This window comes from Tauraco erythrolophus, chromosome 9 (assembly GCF_009769465.1).
Source record: "Tauraco erythrolophus isolate bTauEry1 chromosome 9, bTauEry1.pri, whole genome shotgun sequence".
Lineage (NCBI taxonomy): Eukaryota > Metazoa > Chordata > Aves > Musophagiformes > Musophagidae > Tauraco > Tauraco erythrolophus.
Genome location: NC_141473.1, coordinates 35,302,243 through 35,324,425, shown reverse-complemented (window position 1 = coordinate 35,324,425; position 22,183 = coordinate 35,302,243). Strand labels below are relative to the sequence as shown.

At 45.2% G+C, this 22,183-nt stretch overlaps 1 protein-coding gene across 1 annotated transcript in view; it reads right to left on the bottom strand.

The window, feature by feature from the left end:
- Window positions 1–1,317, bottom strand: part of REEP3 (receptor accessory protein 3) — a 43,778-nt gene extending 42,461 nt beyond the window's left edge. The window contains exon 1 of the mRNA XM_086616700.1: window positions 1,276–1,317. Coding sequence (XP_086472826.1) covers window positions 1,276–1,307 — 32 coding nt within the window. The 5' untranslated portion in view covers window positions 1,308–1,317. The remainder of the gene's footprint in view (window positions 1–1,275) is intronic.
- Window positions 1,318–22,183: the final 20,866 nt, after the last annotated feature.

The window sequence follows — 22,183 nt, the reverse complement described above, 5'->3', positions numbered from 1 at the left end:
AGACTGCAGCAGGAAAATGTACGTGGCAGTATGAGAAGACTTCCTGACAACAAATAAAGCCTTCAGATGAAATTACACTGGACAGCTTAAGGGGGGATGTTTGTCACCAACAAAACAGGGAAATCCTATTATGCCCTGCTTTGCCTCATACACTCCTGCTACATACTTTGCATTAATTCAAATGTTTGTTGGACTGCTTTGTGAGCAGGTTCACTTAATTTGCCTGGCAAAAAGTCACACACCGCAAATCCTAACTCAAGCAACTCAATAAGCACCGAGGTCCCCACAGGCACAGAGCTACTCAGCTAAGAACACGAGGAAGACTCAGTTGCTCAAATATTACTTCACATTTACTAAGGAATATTATTCAAATGAGGAAAATAACCCACCAGTTTCACAGAGCAACAGTACAACGCCTAAGAAAGAGGCCAGATGTTGCACGGGAGTTTACTCTTTCTCAAGTAGAAACGGGACAACACGAAAGATGATGCTTTCGCCTAAGAAAGTCTGCCCCTTTGGTTGCCAAAACCTCACCTTTACAAAGACCAGTACACAACAGCACTGCCAGTCTATCTTTTCCTCCGCTGATGGCCTACACTCACCGCAGACCCCCATTTCCCACTCCCAAGCGCTCCCCCGGCCCTTTCAGCTCTGCCACAAGCCAAAAAGAAAACAGTTACCGAACACATTTTATAGGTTAATTTGGATCAATTTACAAGCCGCGCTCACGGTTTATGGGACAGGTACTGGCGGCCGGATCCTCTCGGCCCTGCAGCCCTCGGAACACGCACGGGGCGCGCAGCAGCGCCCGCCCGCGCTCACCGGGAGCCCCGCCACAGCCCTGCGGGCGCTCCCGGGAGCACGACGACCCTCTGAGGCACCGGAGCGCTCCACCGCTGCCAGGCAAGCGTCACCCCCGGGCACAAGCGCGGCTCCTGCTCCCTCCCTTCTTCCAAGGGGAGGGGAAAGCGCTCCAAACTCATTAAATTCCTAAAAACGGACTGGTTTGTTCTAACGCAGCACTTCTGAGCCGTCGGTTGGCACGGCGCGGCGGCACTTGGGCCCAGACACCCGCCTTCCTCACAGCACGACGCGGCCCCCACCCCACCTGCGCCAGGAGCGGCGAGGCCGCCCGCAGCCCTACGCCCGCCCCGCCGAGGGGGGACGAGGGGAAAGCAAAAAGGGGCGCCACCTCCCTCCCCAGCCCCGCCGAGGGGAGCCCCGGGACCGCCAACACTCCGGGCGACGAGCCGCTCCCCCCAGCCCGGCACTCACACGACCGCCCGCGAAATCATCCACGAAACCATCGCGGCAGCAGCAGCGCGTCCCCTCAGCCGGCCGGGCCCCAATGGCCGCGGCACCGGCCCCGCCCCCGCTCCCCCATTGGCTGCGCGGCAGCGCGCGTGCGCCCTGGCGGCGGGAGCGCGGGGCGGCTGTTCGCCCGGCGGCGTGAGGCGAGCGCCGAGGCGCTGCGTTTGCCGCGGCGATCGCTCCGTGCGGGGCGGGCCCGGGGACCGTGCGCGCTGTGGGGGGCTGCGGGCGGCTCAGCCCTGCCCCTGCCCCTGCCCGCGCGGTGGGCATCGTCCCCCGCCACCCTGCCGCAGTGCCGCCCGGTTTTAGACTGACACGTGAAGGCAGCCATAGCACAGCACCGGTGGGCCGGTTCACGACGGAGACAGGAACAGATATAAACAATTAAGGATGCAGTAAGGCAGCCTTTCTCCCCGTCTCGTCTCTGACCTTCAAAGCACAGCGACCAGCTCTAGTGAGAAAGGTGGGTTGGGCCACTCACCCCTTGCCTTGGCTTTTTCCTTGTGTTTCTTATGTGCTTACATCCCATTTGCTGCAGGACCTGTCAAAACATTCGTTTCACACGTTCAAGTCACCTAACCTTGGCCGGGCTGACCCAGAGGCTGCTCCCTTGCTGTGGGACAGAGCGTGCCAAGCCACCCGCGCGTGCCAGAGGGGTTGGCTAAGGGCACAACACTTGGCTGTCCCTTCGGAGCAGAGCTGCAGAGCCAGCAGGCTCCACAGGGCCCCAGCACCTGTCTGAACTGCCCTGGGAAGCTGCTTCTCCTCCATACTTACTTACAAGCCCACAGTGCCAAAGGCCATCTAAGGACACATCCTTACATGGGCCAAGCAAACAGCTACATGCAGTTGATCCAAAATTGCGGGTGACCCAGAGGGCAGGAGGCTATGTGTGCCAAGGATTAGTGCCCATGTGCCCCATTACCTTTGTTCCTTCCCTAGACACCTTGTTATCGGCTGCTGCCCAAGGCAGGACAAGGCAAGACAGTCCACAACATGACACAGTCCAGATACTCTGGACAAGTTCATGGTCTGACAGGTCAAGACGTGCAGGAGAAGCTGACTATTCCTGTATACCTTAGCTAATCCATTGCAATCCATCTCTGCATACCAACTTTACACTTCATGCAGAACTGTCTGTACATGTAAAAGGACAATATTTTGCTGAAACAGACTGCTTCATCTTTTCTCAGAAAAGGAGGTTGTAGAAAGTTCCGCTCATACCATTGCTGGAAACATCCACTCTTCTGATACCAAGAAACATAGCAGAGCAATACCCAAAGCAATAGATGCCAAAGCAACTGAACGTGCCACTCAGCTGTTAAGGTAAAGAAAAAGGAGGTTACTGTTTTCAGCACTGTTCCTGCTGACTCTTGCAGTGAATGACATGCCAAGGTCAGGATTACAATCTGTAGCAGAAATTAATTCTTCAACATGTCTTTAAGTGAGGATAACATGTAGTTTGCCTGCCTGCCATACTGTGAGAAAAAATGGCTTAATCTTTAGAGACAATTGTCTTATTCAGATGAGAGGTGTGAGGTGAGTGCAGGATGGTTTCTGCTCCACAGGCAAGTGGCAGAATTCCTCACCTCCTCAAACCAGTAAAACCCAACCACAGGCATCTTCACTCCTCTGCAGCTTTCAAACACGACACATACAGTCAAAAGGCTAAAAGTGACTTGGGAAAGAAAGAAGGGTGTAAACAAACACAGAAAATTTCAACAATGACAGTGTTTGAAAACTGTCACTATAGTTGTACACTGTGAAATTTGAAACTTGAAATGGGAAAGTATATGATAACATTAAAATAAACTTTATATTCACCATGCAAGGATTTGGGCCTTGAAAATAGTGATATTGGTCATCTTGGGTCTCTCCATACCTTGACCTCTGTAGGGGGTAGCTGGTGCAGAAAGGGGTAGAGAGGAATTTGTTTGTGGGTAATTTAAAGTACAACACTCATTGATGTTATTTTTGAAACAAGCCTAACCTGAATGCATTCTTCATTGCATTCAATGAAAGGAGAAATCTGAACAACTACTTATATGCCCCTTGAATAACAAAGCTCTCCAGTGGTAGACTGTACAAAGTAAGCTTGCACAGCAAAGCATTCAAAATATAAGTTACTTGGGAGAGATTACATTTTAGACTCCAGTTCTGTCAACTCCTGCGCAAAGGCAGATTCTGCTGCCTACATAACACTCCACTGAAATTTGTAGCATTCCAGTCTATCTAGAGCAAACTGCAAGATGAGAGCTCTGGTTTATAGCATATAAAATAAGTATACAATAGATTTCCTTACTGCAAACAATTGTGTTTGATAGCATTTCAGAGAACCATTCCAGGATGAGACTGACACTCTTTTTTACTGTCCGAGATAACATATAGATTAATTCCATCGCTGCATGTTTTGTTTCATATAGAGTACATTTAAGAGAAAAACCACTCTGTTGTATAAAGACATTTATTTTTCTTGTGTTTGTTGCCATAGCAATGCTGTCTCTGGTGGAAAGCTAAATTTACATGTCAAGATGCTTTTTTCAAAAGGTAAAGGCAGATAGCTCCTACAAGTAGTTTATCTGGCTAAGAAGATTAAGGTTTATTTCATAGAATATTTTGAGACTTAATTCAGTTCAAGAAGCTGGTTGGTGTTTACTGGGACCCCAGCAGACAGGCACAAGGATGCCACATGGACTTCCCTGTATTACAGTTCACACAGAATGATAATCCATGCTCCTGCACAGCAGAAACACAGGGAACACCGTGGCAATTAAATCTGTGCCATGTACTTATTCAAACCTGGGCTGTCTTACTCATATGTCTATTTTTAAGTAAGAGACAGACTTACAGCTATCTCCTATAGGATGTTTTTAAACCCCCCAACAAAAGCTACTTAACATCATTAAAAGTTGCTTTAAATAGTTTTAACAGAGTTTAGAAAACAAAAATCACTTGTAAAGGTCACCTGCCCTCAATTTTCTTTGAACTTCTTTGGTATAATACAATGTATGTATACAAACATTAATGTTTAACTTTCACCTCCCTTACAGGTAAACAAACATTGTTCCTACTTTGCAGCTGTGAAAACAGCAATTGAGCAACATTTAAGAAAATACTAGCTGGTTTCTGACAGAGCTTTTAATGCTGTGTAATTTGCAGGATTCAGTTCCCTGCAGTAGGAGCATGAGCTCCCCAAAGACAGCACCACTTTGATCCATCTCTCAAAAATGCATGTATGTTAATCATGGTGCTGGGTTTTTCTTAACTTAGAATATATCCATATAAACCAGCAAAGTGGGTCTCCAATACAGAACAATTTGAAAGAATACAGAATTCTTTCAGTTACAAACATCTCTTGTATGATTCAGTAAGTTTTGGAGCCAAAATATGGAACAGATGATTCTAGTTTATTTGTTGAAACAACAGAATACAGACTGGGTAAAGAGGACTATTTGTTAGAATACTCTAAGCTAGTGTGATTCCCATAACTGCTTATTAATGAATAGAGTTGAAATTTATGCTGCTACCTTCAAATATTTAACTCTCCATGTATCTTTCCTATTCATGAAGTGACAGCAAAGGTAAGCTCTGACCACTAGATAAACAGCCCAGTAGTCCTACTACCTTAATGAGATTTCATCTGAAAGGGATCGTTGGGCAATACTGTGGACCTTTTATGAAATCAAAGCAGCTGGAGCTTTTGCACAAAATTCTGGATGTGCCACTTCTTGCTCACATGTGTGTTCCAGCCTCCCAGTGCAGCATCTCACTGGGGAGCATGGCAAAGCTAGTTGGTGTCTAACATAGCTGTGTATTAAGTCATTTTTTTCTGATACAGACAGTATACCAAGAGGGCCTAAGTTTATTTTTTCAGAAATATGTTTGTATGAAATCTATCAACATTCCAAATTAGCAATGTGAAGCATTCAAATTAATGAAAAAAAGGAAAAGACTTTAAAATAGGTAGTTCTACATTTTTCTAGAATCTGGTAGGTTTAACCACTGCTGTTCTCACAGTTCTGTTACAGTCTGATGTTCCTTTTAAACCTCTTGCTTCTATATTAACAAGTAAAATCCTTCAGTTTTGAATAATTTCTTCCCATTATGTTAGCAAATATACCTGCAAACACAAAGTGTGAAAACTCAAACAGGAACATGATGTGAAACTCATGGTTTGGGGGTGTTCCTTGAAGTTAGTTTCCTGACTTTTGGGACCCCAACAATTTCAGTTAGCGCTAAATTTTAAGCAATACAGAATTTGGAGTTAAAGGAGGCATCTAGCTGGGGTCATAGGATGGACCGAACTGCTTAATAAAGGGAAACCTTTGCAAGCAAAGAAGTTAACAAATGCAAGAACCGGCCCAGAAATAATTCTGCCCTGCCAAAGCTACCGAAGCATGAGGTCTAGCACTGTTAATTCAGTGAGTTATAGGTCAGGGAAAGCAGATAAGGCCAAGACAGAACACTGAAAGAAATCCAGAACAACCCTATTTATATAAAACCAAAGATTTTTGATCATTCCAGCACTAGCCTGTTTTGACTGCAGCATGATAGAATAGAACCAGGCAATTCAGACAGAATCCAATTGATCAAAACTACAAATACTCAAAGTGTACTCTACTTGCTTACCTTTTATTTTTTTAAAAAAGATAATCTTTGTGCTGTGGAGAGGCTTATCATGCAGATGATCGGTTGCATCAGTTTTCAAAGACTGCTTGCAACAGGTTGCTGGCCTCCTGTTGCTTGTTTCTGCTAAGAAACACAAGAGCACCCCTTAAGATTTTTTTCTTAAGGGAAAGGTGATCTAAAGAGGAAGTGGAAGTTCAGAACAGCTCCATCTGAGACTTCTCCTGGCAGCATTTGGAGTTGAAGGCCTACAAGATGCAGCCCCAGAAGGGCAGAGCAACAGAGGAGCTGAGTTCCCCATCATCAAGAGTACCCGAGAGACTCGCACAAAGCAGCCGTGCCAGACCTGTTGCTCCTCTACTTCTGTATTGCCAAGCTATAGACAGAGGTTTTTGTCATGTATTGCAGATGGACCTGCAAACATTACTCCATAGATAAGTGTAGCCACGCACCAGGGTTATACACCAGCACGTCTCAGTAGGGCAGTCCACTGGACTGATTTGTACAGTTTCTTTTTCCCCTGTTCCCAAGTAGAGTGGCATTAAAGCTCTTAACTTGTTCAAAAACTGCAACTGAACATTACAGCAGATATATGCCTCTCTCATGAGAGCAAACCCATTTTAAATGATGGGCTACACAGACTCTGGTATCTGAGCATCTCTCTCTGGGTTTTGAAATCTGCATACAGAGACACAGACCGAAGCCATATTATTTCTTCCTGTCTGGGTAATATCATCTCCGCTATATTCCATCACTACTTGTGCTGCATTACATTTAATAATTATAGCAATCTGTTGGAGATTTTTTTTTAAATACACTTTCTGCTTTTGATGTTTCTGATCACTATGGAAGGCTTATGCTATTTTATGGTCTGCTGATTAAGCTCATATGCACACCAGCTGTATTTTATCAGGGAACAACATTTGCCTTTTGAACTGGCTGATAGATTTTATTTAAAATGAAGAGGAGATATAAATTTTTTGGCAACACTTAGAACCTTGTTTAGCACAGTATCCATTTGGAGAAAATCATAGCCTCCAGCTAAACAGTGCACCAACCCATGGCTATCAGCCCAAAAGAGGCAGGAAAAAAACAATGAAAAATCTTAGAAGCAGAAAGGACCCCAAGTTTATCTGCTGCTTAACAAAACTAGGATCACCCCACATCATTTGGACAGATGTCTTGTCCTGCCTGTTCCTGAAGCCTTTCAACAGAGAGACACACCTTTTCTTAGCTATTTTTACTAGTCCTTCATTATCCTTTTGGGAAGCTTTTCCATGTATCAAAGTTAAGCTGAGTCAAGTAGTATTCAAGAGTTTTTATCCTATCTCCAAGTGTGGAAGGAAGAGTGTTTACTTCCTTTTGCAGCAACTTCAAGAACTGCAACCAGTACCTAAGCTATCACATCTTCCTTGAAGAAACATCCCCATTTCCTTATGGCACACTTCCTGGACCTTTAGATTCCCATTATCACATCCCAACTCTGTTGAAATGCAGAGCCAAAACCCACACACGCAGCTCCAGAGGAGCCTAATCAGTACCAAGAGCTCAAGGACTACATCATACATTATCCAGCAAGTCAAAATCAAAAGGCTCCCAGAAAAGCACACCAGGCTATCAGGTTTCCTTTTCCTTCTCTCCCTCTCCCACCCTTCCAGGGCAGGGCAGCACCACACAATTGGCTGAGACGAGCTACTCGGAGGGACCACTGCTGTAAGCCAGGATAGCAATTCCAAACACAACCAAAAGTTAGTCTTCAGCCAGTTTCTTCACTATGCCTTTCTTGCTCATCCTAAGACAGGTCTAGTCAAAGCTACTGACCAACAAATTCGTTTAAGGAAGCTGTTGTATTGTACAATATCTCGATTTACTTTTTTCATTGCAGCAATGCTTTCTGTCTCTTCGTTGCTTGGGTTCCTTTTCTCCCCAGAATTGTCCTCCCTCTGCATCCTCCCCTGAATTGGGGAAGAGGTCTCTTTTTATAGATTTTTAAAACTAGGAGTATCAAATCATTTTATCTGACTTAAATCCAAGACACAGAAATCATTCATTCATGTGTTGTGCCAGATAACCTTTGTTTTCTACAAGCAGTGCTGCCGACAAAGGATATTGATTTGAAGACATCAGAACATAGATTTTTTTTTTAATTTTAATCAGTAAATTGTTTTTCCCTCTAAGAAGCTAGGCACACGCTTTTAAACTTTGAATTTGGCTTTAGTTTCCAGTCATTGGTTCTTGCTATGCTTTAAGTGATAAAAAGCTCTTTCACACTCCTGATCTCTCCACAAGGATTTATGCATGCTAAAGTCACCTTTCAATCTCTTCACAAATTAAACTGCAAACTTCGTTAAATGTCTTTTACAGTAGATTTCTAATGCTAACCTCTAATTTTTCCATCACTTTCATATACTGAACATTGTAACTGGATTTCTGTTAACTCTACATGACTTCGAATGGTGCAAGGTAATAGATCTGCCACCTACTTTTTACTCTCATTAATAGAGGTAACAATGTTATCCTTTTAGCCACTCCATCGTCTTGGGTGCTCACATCGAGTTATTTTTCCTCTTTGATCCAGGCATCTTTCTTGCACGCTGCTTCTCCATACTCTGGCTACCAGCCTGAAGGCTTTGTTGATATTCTCTGTCCTTGGAGGGCTCACCTTTCTTTAATACAGAAAAACTTACTTTGCTTTAAAGAGCCCAGGTTATTAAGCACTTACACAAGGATGCTGTTCTTCCCTGGAAGTTAAGAGGGTTAGCACAAGGCTCACCAGGAATCTTCAGCCCCCCAGGAAAGGGGGAGCTGGGATGGACTCCAAAGGATAGGGGCACCCTTGTGTCCTCAACACCCTCAAGCGGCACAAGGATTCAGCAGCCAATGTTATGCCAGCTGACTGCCCTCCCTTCCTCATCTCCAACAAAGCCTCCCAAGCTTATCCTGGGGTCTGAAATCAGAACTTAAGGTTTCTATGATATATAGCACAATCGTACAGAGTGTGCAGGTAGGTTAACAGCAACGGTATCATCAGCCCTTAGATTGTATCTAACTTTCAGCTGACAAAGCTTCTAGAGACAGCATTCACTTCCACCCTGCAGGAAGCAAGTACTTGCTTCTTACTATGACTAAGGTCAGCACTGAAGAAAACAAAGGTTATATAGAACAAGTTTGGCTTTTTTGCTTGCTTGGCATTGCTAAAACTAGCAGATACACACAGCAAAATATCTCTGTTGTTCCACAGGTCCCATACTTTAAATGGAAACCATTTATTTCTGCCTCAGAAAGATCTTTCCCATCTTCTGTGGCAAGAAAGTCACCCTTCAGTCCTTTCCTCTGTTATTTAAACAGGACATTACCAGCTAACAGAGTACATTTCTGTGTAGTCTTGTATCCTTAGAAAACAAGTGCAAGCTGTTTAAGACATTAGCAATAGTTGTCAAAGGCTTGAAGCTCTGGGGAGCAGGGGGAGGCTCACACAGGAATTTTGAGTACTGCTAGAAATCCCTACCAGAGTGCGTTACTCCTTATTTGCTTCAGAAAGCAGCCTGAAGATGTGTCTTATACTAGGAACTTTGCCACCTTCTCTTTCCAAATAGCCTTTTAGTTCTTCGGAAAGTTGACTCTGAAAAACGGAGCACAGACAGCCTTTCAGCCTGTCTAGACATTCTGGATGCTGAATGTTTAATGCCCTGGTAGAACATAGCTGGACTATAGCAGTGGAAAGTGATGAAGGCAGGAAAAACAATAGGCAGAATTTCTGGTTTAACAGGCAGAAACACACTGCTGCTGTGGCTGCTTGGAGCTGGTAGTCTGCAGGAAGCCAGGGAACAATTATCTACATTATGGCAAGGAAGCTCTGTCTAGACAAATCAAAACTTCACCGCACAAAGGTTTACCATTTTCTGCATACCCTTTGCCTCCCAGAAGATGCTAGAAATAACTGTTAGCCATCAAAAATTGACACTGAAAGGCACTGGCCGACAAGTCAAAGATGGGAATTACAAGCTAGTTTTTTACAGCTTCCTTTTCCACCATATTCCTGTATGGACACAGTTCTTCTATATGCTTTTTTTTCATTCCCTCCCCAACATTTTGAAAAACAATCTACCAAGATACATGAAATCAGAAGTAGAACACAGAAAAACCCAACAAAAAATATAGTGCAACCCAAAACTTAAGAACCTCAGCAGCCTAAGGATCAGAACCTCCGATGTCTGAAGTACTTCAGACCACTAACTCCACAAATAACAGATGCTCAACAACTAAGTGTGCTGATCAGCTGAATTAAAAAACATAACACAACCTTTACGGCTTTGAGTGACTGTAAAGTTTGTGGTTGACCCACTGGTTCTCAGATACAAATAAAGTGCTCAAAATCCAACATCCTTGGCATAGAACAAGTCTTGTAGCTAAAGCAAATGCTGGAAGGAAGACATTAATATCTTCCCTTTATTTCCCTGCAGATGAGGTGCATCACAACTGTAACCACCACTAAAATCTCTTGTATCAATGACTTCAGTCTTCAATTGGATTAGCAGTTACTACCAAACGTGCTTTCAGGCCCTTTTTTTCTATTAAAAACTTCACTTATACAACACGAAACAAATGTTAAACTGCTGGAGCATAACTTAGAAAGCTCAAAGCAGACTAAGAGATGAAAATGGGAGTCAGCGTGAGGCTCTGAGGTGGTGCTTATTATAACCATTTCCTTGGACTTCCCCTTTGTCCTTCTGTTGTCAGTAATTTCAAACAAGCAAGACAGCGGATTTGCATTAAATTTGGGCATATGAGAGTCACAAATTATAGGTTTAATAGCAGCCATTTGAGGCCTCTTCCTGTAAAGGGGACATAACTCTCTAGTCCAGGACATGAGCACAGCCACACAGCCTGGCTCACCACCTGCCTCAGACCTTGACCTTTCTGAATCATCTCAAATAAAGCCCTGTGCAGTCATCTAAAGCCTGCTTCAGGTAAATAACATCACTGGCATTACAAAGGCAGCAGAAATGACTTGTTGTCCTTTTCTGAAGTCCAGGTTACACGTAGTGCTTTTAGGTACAGATCAGCTTGTGCTGGGGAAGTTTCTGCACACTATTTTCTCTCATTGAAGTTGTGAATGCAACTCCACGTTTTATAATTTAGGGTCATTTTTCTTTAGATGTGGTCAAATAATGACTATTCCCATATAGCTACCCCGGAAACTCAGTAATACCAGAACAAAGTTTTCTGGAAACAGCATTTTGATTAAAAGAGAAAAGATGACAGGGAGGGGAAAACCAGAGGGCCAAGATAGAAAGACTTACCTTCAATTGCTATTCTTCCTTTTGTCTCCCTTCAGCTACTTCCAGTGTTAGAGCTAACAGGTATTTTGGCTTATTACTCTTAAAGCATGATCCGTATCTAAATACAGAATGGTTAGCACAGTACTGCCTCTGGCACCTGTTAGGTTCTTGGGTTTCAGACTGGATAGTGAGAGCAAGCCCACCTTCAGACCACTCACTGAAAGGAGGTAGCTCTCCTGCAGACCTGTACAGTCTGCATTCAGGTCTGTGTCCTGCGTGCTACCACCTACATGCACCTTACTGAAATTTCTTCAGCAGGTGTTCAGAATGTTTTTGAACATTACAAGTCTGCACATCCTAAAGCAGATTGTTCCTTAGGATTCCTGCACATCATCCTACAAAGTAATATGGGACAGGACCTCGTAAATCCTTATTTAGATAAAAATTTGAAGATACTAATTTTGTATAATTAATAGAAACTTCAGGTCCAGAAATCATATGCAACAGGACAATAACGATACAAATAAGTGTGATTGAGCATCAGTTACACTGGGAACAACAGCAGCAATGCAGATACCTGCGACTATGAAGGACTGAGTACATCTTTCTCTGCTAATCCTTCTTTCCAATAATGTTTTTCCTAATTCAATGATATTTACTGTCATTGATGCTCCAGCTACAGAGTATGTGCTTTTCTGAGTTTTAGACCTTTACCTGTAGCTAGGACTTAACCTCGGGGAGAGAGAGAACTCCCTGGTTTGTGCACTAGAGCAGCTGCTCTGTGATTTGCTGAAAACAGCTGTCTACTGGCTGAACTTCAACAAACTAGACAAGGAGAGCAAATTTCTGCTTCTACCTTCTTCAGTCTAGGATCACAAACACTACAGGAGCTCAAGCAGCAGTGAGAATGCAGATGTAGTGAGCAGGTAGCACTGCTGGGACAGGAACCCAAGGAAGATAACTCAGGGAGGAGGATCTGGACAGAGAATTGGGTGCCTTTGGCACCACAAAAATCAATGATAAATGTGTAATATAGACTTGGAAGTAATCGAGGTGTTATTGGTACAAATAAGAGGGGTTGCTGGAGTCTTTTTTTGAAGATGAAGTGAAGAAGGAACCAGTCTCTTCTCAGTGGTGCCCAGTGAAAGGACAAGAGGCAATGCACGCAAACTGAAACGCCAAAAATCCCTTTTACACTGAAGAAAATACTTTTTCCACTGTGATGCTGAACACTGGAAGAGGTTGCCCAGAGAGACTGTGAAGTCTCCAGCCTTGGAGATATTCAAAACTTGATCAACCGTGGCCCTGAGCAACCTACTGTAGGTGGCCCTGCTCTGACCAGGAAGTCAGACTAGGCGATCTCCAGAGGTCCCTTCCAACCTCAACCAGTGTGTGACTCTGAAACAATCTCTTCATTCAGTTAAGTGACAGAGCAACAACCAAATACAATCTTCTGCTCCTAAGTCTGAGAAGATGAGCGAGTCCCTTCTCGTCCCTCTGCTTACGTGGGTCTGTGCCTTTGCAAATTGTCATTATAAGATGTAATGTTTCATTACAGCTCCTGCAGAAGAGGCAGACTTAAATCAATTCCCTCCCCAGGACCAATTTTGTGTATAGCCTGAACAAATGTGACAGACAGACCCTGGAACACTCCTAATGAGAACAGTAAATTAATCAAAGAAATTACTGGCTCAGTAGAAAACTCATGGTAGTTTTAATTGGGGTAACAGTGCCAGGAAAAATAAGAAAGCCCTGTTGCTCAATCGGCATGGAATCAGTAACATAATTTGTTTATATCCTGTGCCATGCAACTCTATGAAATATTAGGACAATTCTTACCAAAGAGGTAAATATTGTTAAATAATAGCTATTACTGAATTGCAGAACACAATTAACAGTAATTTGTTAGCCTCTCTTGACACAGAAGCTCAAGAAGACAGGCAGCTGGAATACAGGAAAGAAACCTGCGTGTTGGTTTTAGTCCAATTTGGAGCCAGTTTGCTGGCAGGAGGAAAGAAGAACTAGCATTACACAAAAACAGCCATTAGAAAAGTTTTTAAAGGGTAGTTACCACATATGACAGTTAATGGTTTAAACAAAGCTGATATCAAACAGTTCTGCTTAACGATATAGAGACAGAGAGAAACTACTACAGTTACATTAAGAAAACGCAAAGGAATTTGCATAGAGTAGTAAGAGAACAAGGCTAAGACAGAAAGACACTGAGGAGAAAGGATATTACAGAGCCTTACAAAAAGAAAAGTTAGCTACAAGAACTCTTTAAAAAGTTATTATGAGCTTTTTCTTCTACCTCAGTTTCAGAAAGACCCAACCACTTCTCTATTTTCCACCCCCCCACCTCCAGACAAAGAAGTAGCCATAAAAAGCCTCATCACTTTTCCCTACTTTCTGCATACTGTAATGATAACTAGATTCAACTGTTTTTCACCTCAGCTTTAAAGCTTTTCTAGACCCCAAAGCTTCCCAGTAGTAGTTACATACAGCATACTAATCAGATTGTAAGACTTCTGCCTCCTATGTTAAAGTTTTTAAAGGTTCTCACAGCACCTCACACATGGCGGATCAAAGCACTTGGAATAGAAGACTTCAGCCAGATACAGTTGCTTATTTCCCTTTTTTGTCTCTATTATACAAGATACCAGTCATCTCCAGTGAGGATGAGTCCTGATCCAGCTCCCAGTTAATTCAAAGAAAAATCTATTTATTTATTCCAGTACCAAATAAGTCCTTTTCATCTGTAACAGTATCTACTCAAATGGCTTTCATCCAGCACAGAAAGTTCTTCCACAAGAAGAACAATTCTGGGAGAATTTAGTACATCTTAAAACCAAGATAAAAGTCTACTACAGAAGCAACAGCTATCTTCACATGGCTGTTTATGTTTTCAGGGAGTTTATTTTTTCTTTTTATTATCAACCATCTGCTAACCTTAGAAACATACTAATTGTAAAACCACAAAGATAACAATAGCCAAGCATTTAAAATTAGATAAAAAAAAATAAAATAAATACTTACATACTGGATAATCCAGAAAGTTGGTGCTCCAGAAACCTATGCAAGAGAAACAAGCATATTTATATACCAGCTACACTGCTCCCTAATGCTCTACCAACAACAACAAACCGCTTACTGGCCTTTATACAGCTTAGGTGCGAGTTGGAGGAAGCACTACTGGGGGTAAACGTTCCTGGAAAGGTAATTAACTAATTTTTAAGGATGATTGGTTTCAGGTTCTATGTGTGAGTGATTGACAGCAGAAAGGAGCATTGTTGGGAGCAGCCCAGCAAAAGGCAAGCCTTTTCAGGAGGAACATCAGCATTGCTGAGGTTGCTCAGCCTCTGAATATGTCCCATCTCTTTTTAAGTTTTGTTCTGTAAGCACACCCGCTCAGCTAAATAAGAATTTGTTTTCAGTTCTGGCACTTTCTTCCAGATGTTGCAGCATGCGTTGTCCCAGGAAAGCTCTGTTAGGGGCTGACAGATGCACCTAAAGCTCAGTCTGATTCTTGAGAGGTACCAAAGCCTGAAGCTAGCATCAGCAGTTCCCTGAAAGGTAGGGAAGAAACTTGAATGGAGATCTAACATTACTAGGATGGCCACAAAAATGTTACACTGCTGCAGCCTGTGCATGGTCCTCAATCTCAATGCTTGCACCTGCACTGGGTGACCATTAGCCAGCCAGGAAATGGCATCTTCCATCTGTGCCTTGAAGAAACTGAGAACGTTTTTCTCCAAGCAAATTCATAGATTCATAGATTCATAGATTTCTAGTTTGGAAAAGACCTTAGAGATCATCGAGTCCAACCATCCCTAATCCCCATTAAACCATATCCTCAAGTAGCTCATCCACCCTATTCTTAAACACATCCAGGGATGGGGACTCAACCACCTCCCTGGGCAGCCTATTCCAGTGGCTGACAACCCTTTCAGAGAAGAAATACTTCCTAACATCCAACCTGAATCTCCCTTGACTAAGCTTATGCCCATTTCCTCTTGTTCTATCACCTGTCACTAATGTAAAGAGCCCTTCCCCTACCTCCCCACCATCTTTTCTCAAGTATTTATAGGCCGTAATCAGGTCTCCCCTCAGCCTCCTCTTTTCCAGGCTAAACAGCCCCAACTCCCTCAGCCGCTCCTCATAAGTTTTATTTTCCAGCCCCTTGACCAGTTTAGTCGCCCTTCTTTGGACTCGCTCCAGGAGCTCAATATCTCTCTTAAAGCGAGGGGCCCAAAACTGGACACAATACTCCAGGTGCGGCCTCACCAGTGCCGAGTACAGGGGCAGGATCACTTCCCTGCTCCTGCTGGTCACACTATTCTTGATACACGCCAGTATCCCATTGGCCTTTTTGGCCACCTGGGCACACTGCTGGCTCATATCAAGCCGGTAGTCAACCAACACCCCCAGGTCCTTCTCCGCCAGGCAGCTCTCCAGCCACTCCTCCCCGAGCCTATAGCGATGCTTGGGGTTTTTATACCCCAAGTGAAGGACTCTGCACTTGGCCTTATTAAAGCTCATGCCATTGGCCTCAGCCCAACGATCCAGTCTGTTCAAATCCCTCTGAAGGGCCTCCCTACCCTCGAGCAGATCGACACAGCCTCCCAGCTTGGTGTCGTCCGCAAATTTACTGAGGGTACATTCAATCCCCTCATCCAGGTCATTGATAAAGATGTTAAACAGAACTGGACCCAGCACTGAGCCCTGGGGAACCCCACTGGTGACCGGCCTCCAACCTTCCAAGAGGTTGTTTTAGATATATTAACTGATGAGGCCAAAGCAGGGCCCTGATGTTTCACCTGAGGAATTAAGCCTGTAGGTATTCTGGGAAAGGTGGAGACTGACAGCCTTGTTATCTCTATTCCCTCACCCTCTGTTTGTTACCTCTATAGGGTGTAAACTCATTAGGAGCAGGAGAGGCTGTTTGGTACCAAGGTATAGCTCTGGACTAATGATGCTCTGCCCTCAGGCTGCAGATAAATACTTAACTACAAAAAGCAGTGGCAGCTGTTGAAGGTGGTGCCATTCCCAGCTGGAGGGGGGTGTGCAGGCAGCCCCACGGCAAAGGATAAGGGCTGAATGCATCTCAGGCAGCTCTGGGGCAGACGCCCCAGGACACAGCAGAACTCACTCCTGCAGCTTCATTGGGCTGAGCCGGCTGACTGCTTATTTAAAACAGATGTGGGATGCTCATGACGTTTGTTTTGCTGGATCAAGTGTAAGGTGATGGTAAGTGTTTGAGGGAAAGATACAGATGTGTTAATATCTTAAGATGTCAGCCAGCTCCTGAGGAAGGGAATGTATTGAAAGCCATATTTATTTAATTTGTTCAGCCATCTTTTGGCAGTATTTCATTAACTGTAACGGAAAGAAATGTTGGAATCGGAGTGTGCTGTGAATATTTATCTGTTATAGGCTACCAATTGGCTGTGAAACGTCACAGGGAGGCTCGGTAGTGCTCCTTACTGTTGTCAGCATTGATGGAGTGGCACCCTGCGAACGACAGTGTTTTCTAGTGCAGATGTTGTTGGAGTGGTTTGCAAATGCAATAAACTTAAACTTAAATCTTCCTCCTTTGTGTGCTGCAGCAACAGCCAGGATGGTATCCAGAAAGTTCTGAAGGCAATACCTGGGCAAGGTGGGGTGCTGCAGTGTAAATATCGCAGTAAATTTGCAGCCTTTTTACAAGTGAGAAAGCCAAGACACAGGAAAAGATCAGGAGCGGTCAGCTGACAGCTCCATGTAGGAGTTGTGGCTGTAGACATGATGTGAGGAATAGTAAGCCCTCATACGAGATCTCAGTGGTAGAACTGGGGATGTGATCCATAAACCACAACTCCTACAGCAGCCTTTGCACCTGTATTCAATGGCTGTCTTTAAATAATCCTAGTTTCCCACTGAACCTGCAACCCATTCAGTGCTCCAGGACTGCCTTGCTGCTCAAATGATGATGTTTTCGAGGAAAATGTTTTTGGTAGGATGCGTTAAGAGAAGTCTTTGGACTCTATGTAGGAGACAAGGTAAGACAGTTGGAAATCAAAAGTTAGCTTTGTAGTAGAAATGACTGATGCTTGAGGAAAACTTTTGGCTATGAGTTTTTGAGTTAGGAAACTTTTAAACCAAATAATGCAAGTTGCTGCAAAGTACAAGTTTTTAATTAATTCTTAGTTTTCTGATGCTGCACCCTGGAACACATTAAATGTGACTTTCCAAATTTCTGAGAAATGAGGAATTCGGAGGAAACTGATGTTTGCTATCTCCCAAAGAAAGGTAAAATAGATCTAAAAGTATGCAGCACAGGATTTTGGGAAGAGCTGGTTTAATATTCATTCTGTTTAAGAGCTGTGACAGTGACAAGTCATTATGCCTTCCTCTCTCAGCTTTCCTTCCTGGAAAGTGGAAATAACTATTTCGAAATGTAGTATTTGTCTGTATGCAGAAGGTGCAATTACTGCCAATACAGGCTGTGCTGCACTTCACCTTGGATGTTAGAAATAGCTCCCAGTAAAGATCTCAATTTTGCAGCTGACCGGTGTGCATACTTTCAGGGAAGTGGGACTGAAAACATTTAGGAAAAAATACTTTATTTAGTAATCTGTGCAATTTAAAGGATAATGTTAATACACCATATGGATGATTGCCTTTACAGGTGTCCCAGTTTTAGCTGGGACAGAGTTTTTTTTTAACAGCCAGAAGAGCTCCCTGTTTTGGTTTCACTCAGAGGCTCACTCTGAGAAGAATGTTGATAGCAAGCTGATGTTTGTGGTTGGAAGTGAAACTCCAAGGACTTTTCAGTGTGCGGAGTACAGAAACACGGCAGGATAAGGGGGGAGCATAGCTGGGACAAGGGGGACACGATTCCCCTTGTCATTTGTGTGGAACTTAAGACTGAGGGCCAAACTGGCCAATTAGTATTCCATATCATGCAGCGTCATGCCCAGTATAAAAGCGAGGGTCAGCCGGGAAGAGGGGCTTTTGCGCTTTTGCTCTTTTTGCACTTTTGCTCTTTTGCGCTTGCTGCGCTGTTGCTCTGCTGTTTTTTTTTCTTTCTCTCTCTCTCTCTTTCTCTCCCTCTCTGCCCCTCTCTATTTCGGGCCTCGCGTTCGTCCGGGATTTGCAGTTTTCGGGACGAGACGGGCTTCGCATACGAGGGGTGGTGAGCACCTACATTGTATTAAATCATCTGTATTAAATCACTCTTATCTCAACCCACGGGTTTCCCGTTTATCCTTTAATTCTCTCCCTCATTCCTGGGGGTGGGGGAGGGGGAGTGACCGGCTGTGTGTGGGGCGGTTCAACATAACCCACGACAACAGGTGATTAAATGCCTAGCTGAAGTGGAGTATATAACTAAAGAAGCAAAGATTTAAACACTCCCATCAATGTTTTTCCAATTATAGCAAAAGATAGAAGATGCTGCGATTTTTAAATCGTGGAAATCACTTTTCTTGTTGCTCTAAGGGATAGAAAACATGGCCATGTTTCCCCCATCTTCCCATTCCCATCCCTTTGCAGCAGGACCAAGCTGCCCCTTTCAGGTGGGCTCAGGCAGTTAACGTGGGTTTGGTGTGCAATTTGGGTGAAAAAGGATGGACCCAGCAGGTCATGTCTAGCCTCAGTGTGGTTTTTCCTGTGTTGGGCTGGCTGAATGTTTTTACTTTTCTGTAAATCTTAGTAACTGAATGGATCGGTCACCGTATTCACTGCCAGAGCTGCACCGGGGCCACGTAGGAGTGCGAAGGGAGAGTTTGCTTCTGGTGGCTTTCCAAAGAAGAGCCTCCTTCCCTTGGGCTCAGCCTACAGGTGTCTTCTTCCGTTTTTTTTATTTTCTGGACTTCTCCAGCCTGAAAGTGTCAGCTCTGCTTCGGCATTGCCCACGGACACCCAGCTCTGAATGTTGCTGAGCTCAAAGAGGACAATTCCTCTGACCTTCTCGGAGTAATCTATGGGAAGATTCTTCTGTATGCCACTTTGTTCAGAAGATGCATCAATTCATCCCATCCCTAATCCTTTCAATCTTGCCAATTTTGATACTTTGAATTCTCAGTTCAAGTATTGTATAATATTTATTAAGGAAATGGAGGAGGTGTTGCTTTGAAAAGGGAATTAATGTATTGCTTTGAAACCTGCGAAGGTTTCTGAGAAAGGAAGGAGTGCTACGGAAGTGTGATAGAGCACAGACTGTCTAAAGGTTAGCCTCTGTGCTATCTTCAGGCCTTGGGCCACAGTATAACATCATTACTTTGTCCTGTCACATCTAGGGACTCTAAATCTGCTTATCCACATCCTGGGCATTTTGCGGTCTCCCAGTTTCCAGCACTTTGCTGAGAAACAAGGAGAGAAGGAGAAAGCAAAGAAGAAATGGGTAAGTGGACAGAGGCAAAGGAAATAAAGTTGCTGAAGGTGGAAAACATGTTTGGCAACCCATGGGTCTCTGGTAATGCTGGTCCACTTGAATATAGTTGACATTGCTAAAGCACACATGGGTAACAAAAGCTGTTCAAAGCTGAATAACTGTTTGCCAAAGGGAGAAGAGCTGAGACCATGGGGTGACCAGGGAGTGGAGCTGCCCTGTCAAGATGCCACGGTGCTCCCTTAAGCTCCGTTCTCCTGGTCTGCGTGAGAAGCTGTTCGAGAGCGGCACTCTGCTCAGTGCAGTAGTGTGGTGGCGAGCTGGGCAAAGGTCTTGCCCTCCTCGCTTGGCATCTGGGAGCTGGCAGGTGACAGGGGGAATTAACCCCTAATCATTGATGTTACTTAATCCTGCTGATGTTTCCACATGATAAATACTATAAAATCATGCAGCATTGAACAAATGGCCTTTAGTGAATTCTAATCTATACTAGAACATAATTCTGGTGTCAGCACTTTATGGTAGGAATTTTTAGAGCAAATTAAAAATACTTGATTCTTAATATTTTGGTGTTCTATGATAAATTCACAAGTTTGGTCTATTAGAACCATGTAACTTGACTTTTTTTGACATATTTTATGCCTTGTTGCACACTGATGTAATCTACTTAAGTGTATAATTCAGTAATAATCTCAAATTACTCTTTGGCTAAACAAGAGCAAATCTAATAAAACTATAAAGAGTTCTGATGTGATTAATATTTATTTAGTTGTCCTTGTAACTTATTTTTATACCTCTTTTGAATAACTGCTCTGTAATTGCCTATTTTTCACTCGTTCTGCCAGAATGCAGGACTTTTTTGTTGGTTGTAGCACTGCCTTGAAACATGGATGAAGATCTAATTTGGCTCAAATGCACTTGTGGTTTCTTCTACAGCTTCGAAGGAGCACACCTCCATGCATCCCTAGTCTGCTGCCAATGGGATGCCGGGCAGCTATAGGTTCTTATGTGTTACATCTTGTAAGTTATTTTAATACTGTGAACAAACTTTTAATGGTGAATGATGAATTGATTTTTTTTTTTCTTTCTGTTAATTAACTTCTCTTCTACCACAAGTTATTTGTTCCGCTGAAATACATGGGAACGTGCTAAGTTGGCACTCTTGATTTATTGCTTTTGCCTCATGATCTATTTTTCAGAAGTGTGCTATTCAAATTTGCTTTCTAGGGGTAGATGAGAGATCATTAACCCGCTCTCTTGAGAGCAAGCCTACCAGTAAAGAAAGGCAGAGGTTCACGAAAGCTGCACCTTTGGATAACGTGAAGGGAAAAAACCTCTTAAAATGCAAACAAGGTGTTACTACAGCATGAGTACGGGCTTCGTGGAAGAAACAATAACCTGATAGCAGCTGCTACCGAACATGGCTTCGTTCCGTGTTACCACTCAAGCTCCCGGTTGAAGCACGTGTGGGTCTCCGGGCTGGCTGCTCTGGCACCCTCCGTTCTCTTGCGTTCAGTGGCATCACATGGCGTCTTGGCGGTGCCAGGTGCTGTGCCAGGAGACGCTTAGGACGGGCCCAGCAAGTGGTGCATTCCCTCAGGGCTCTGGGGTCTTGCTTGCAGCAGGGAAAGATGGAGGGTCGTCTTTGTTTTGCTGGGGAGGGGCTAAACTGGGGGAGACTGCGGATGGCAGCCCTCGTCCTGGGCAGGGCTGGGATCAGCCGCAGCCCGGGCTCCCGGGGCCGGGCTCCTGGAGCGGTCCCCCCGATGCACCTTAAATGGGAGGGGGAGCGTGCCGGGTAGGGGGCAGCCACTTCTCAAAGCGAGGGGAAATGCCCAGAAGGGGCCGTATCCCAAATCCCGCCGCAGGACGGGAGCTCGGAGAGGGGTGTGAGGTTGTCGGTGCCAGATCACGGCGGAGCTGCTTCCCCGGCGGGTACCCGGGGCTCTCCCGCAGACGGGGGGCGGCCCGTCTGGTGGGGCGGGCAGAGGGGGCCCGGCCGGCAGGTGAGGGTCGTGTTTCTCGCCGCCGCGGGGCCGGGCGGGGGTCGGCAGCTCGAGGCTTCCTCGGTGGGAGGCGGCCTCCGCGGAGGACGCTCGTCCTGCGGCGCCGCAACGCCCGAGGCGCCGGCCCGGCCCGCCTCGCCGAGGGCAGCGGGAGGAGCCCCCCGCGGGGTCCCGGTGCCGCCCCAGCCCGGGTGCCGGTGCCGCCGCGGCCGGACTCTTTGCCGCGCGGCGGCCGCTCGCCCCCTCCCCGCGCGCTGTGCCTGGCGGAGGGAGACGGCGCGTGGTGCCGGTCTCCATGGCAGTGGGCTGCGTGGGCGGAGTGGTCGGGGCCGCAGCGCGGCGGTGAGCGAGCGAGCGAGCGAGCGCGCGCCCCCGGCCCTCCCCCGCCCCTCGGTGTTTGTGTCAGGCTGCTGCTGGCGGCGGCGGAGCGGCCCCGCGGCGCCGGCCCGGCCGAGGGGCGCCGACCCAGCCCGCCGCTGAGGCGAAGAGCCCCGCGCCTGCCCCCGCTCCGCGCTGCTCCCGCCATGGGCGGCCCGTAGCGAAGCGGGCTCGGCGGCTGGTGCGGTGCCTGCGCGGCGGCGGCGGCC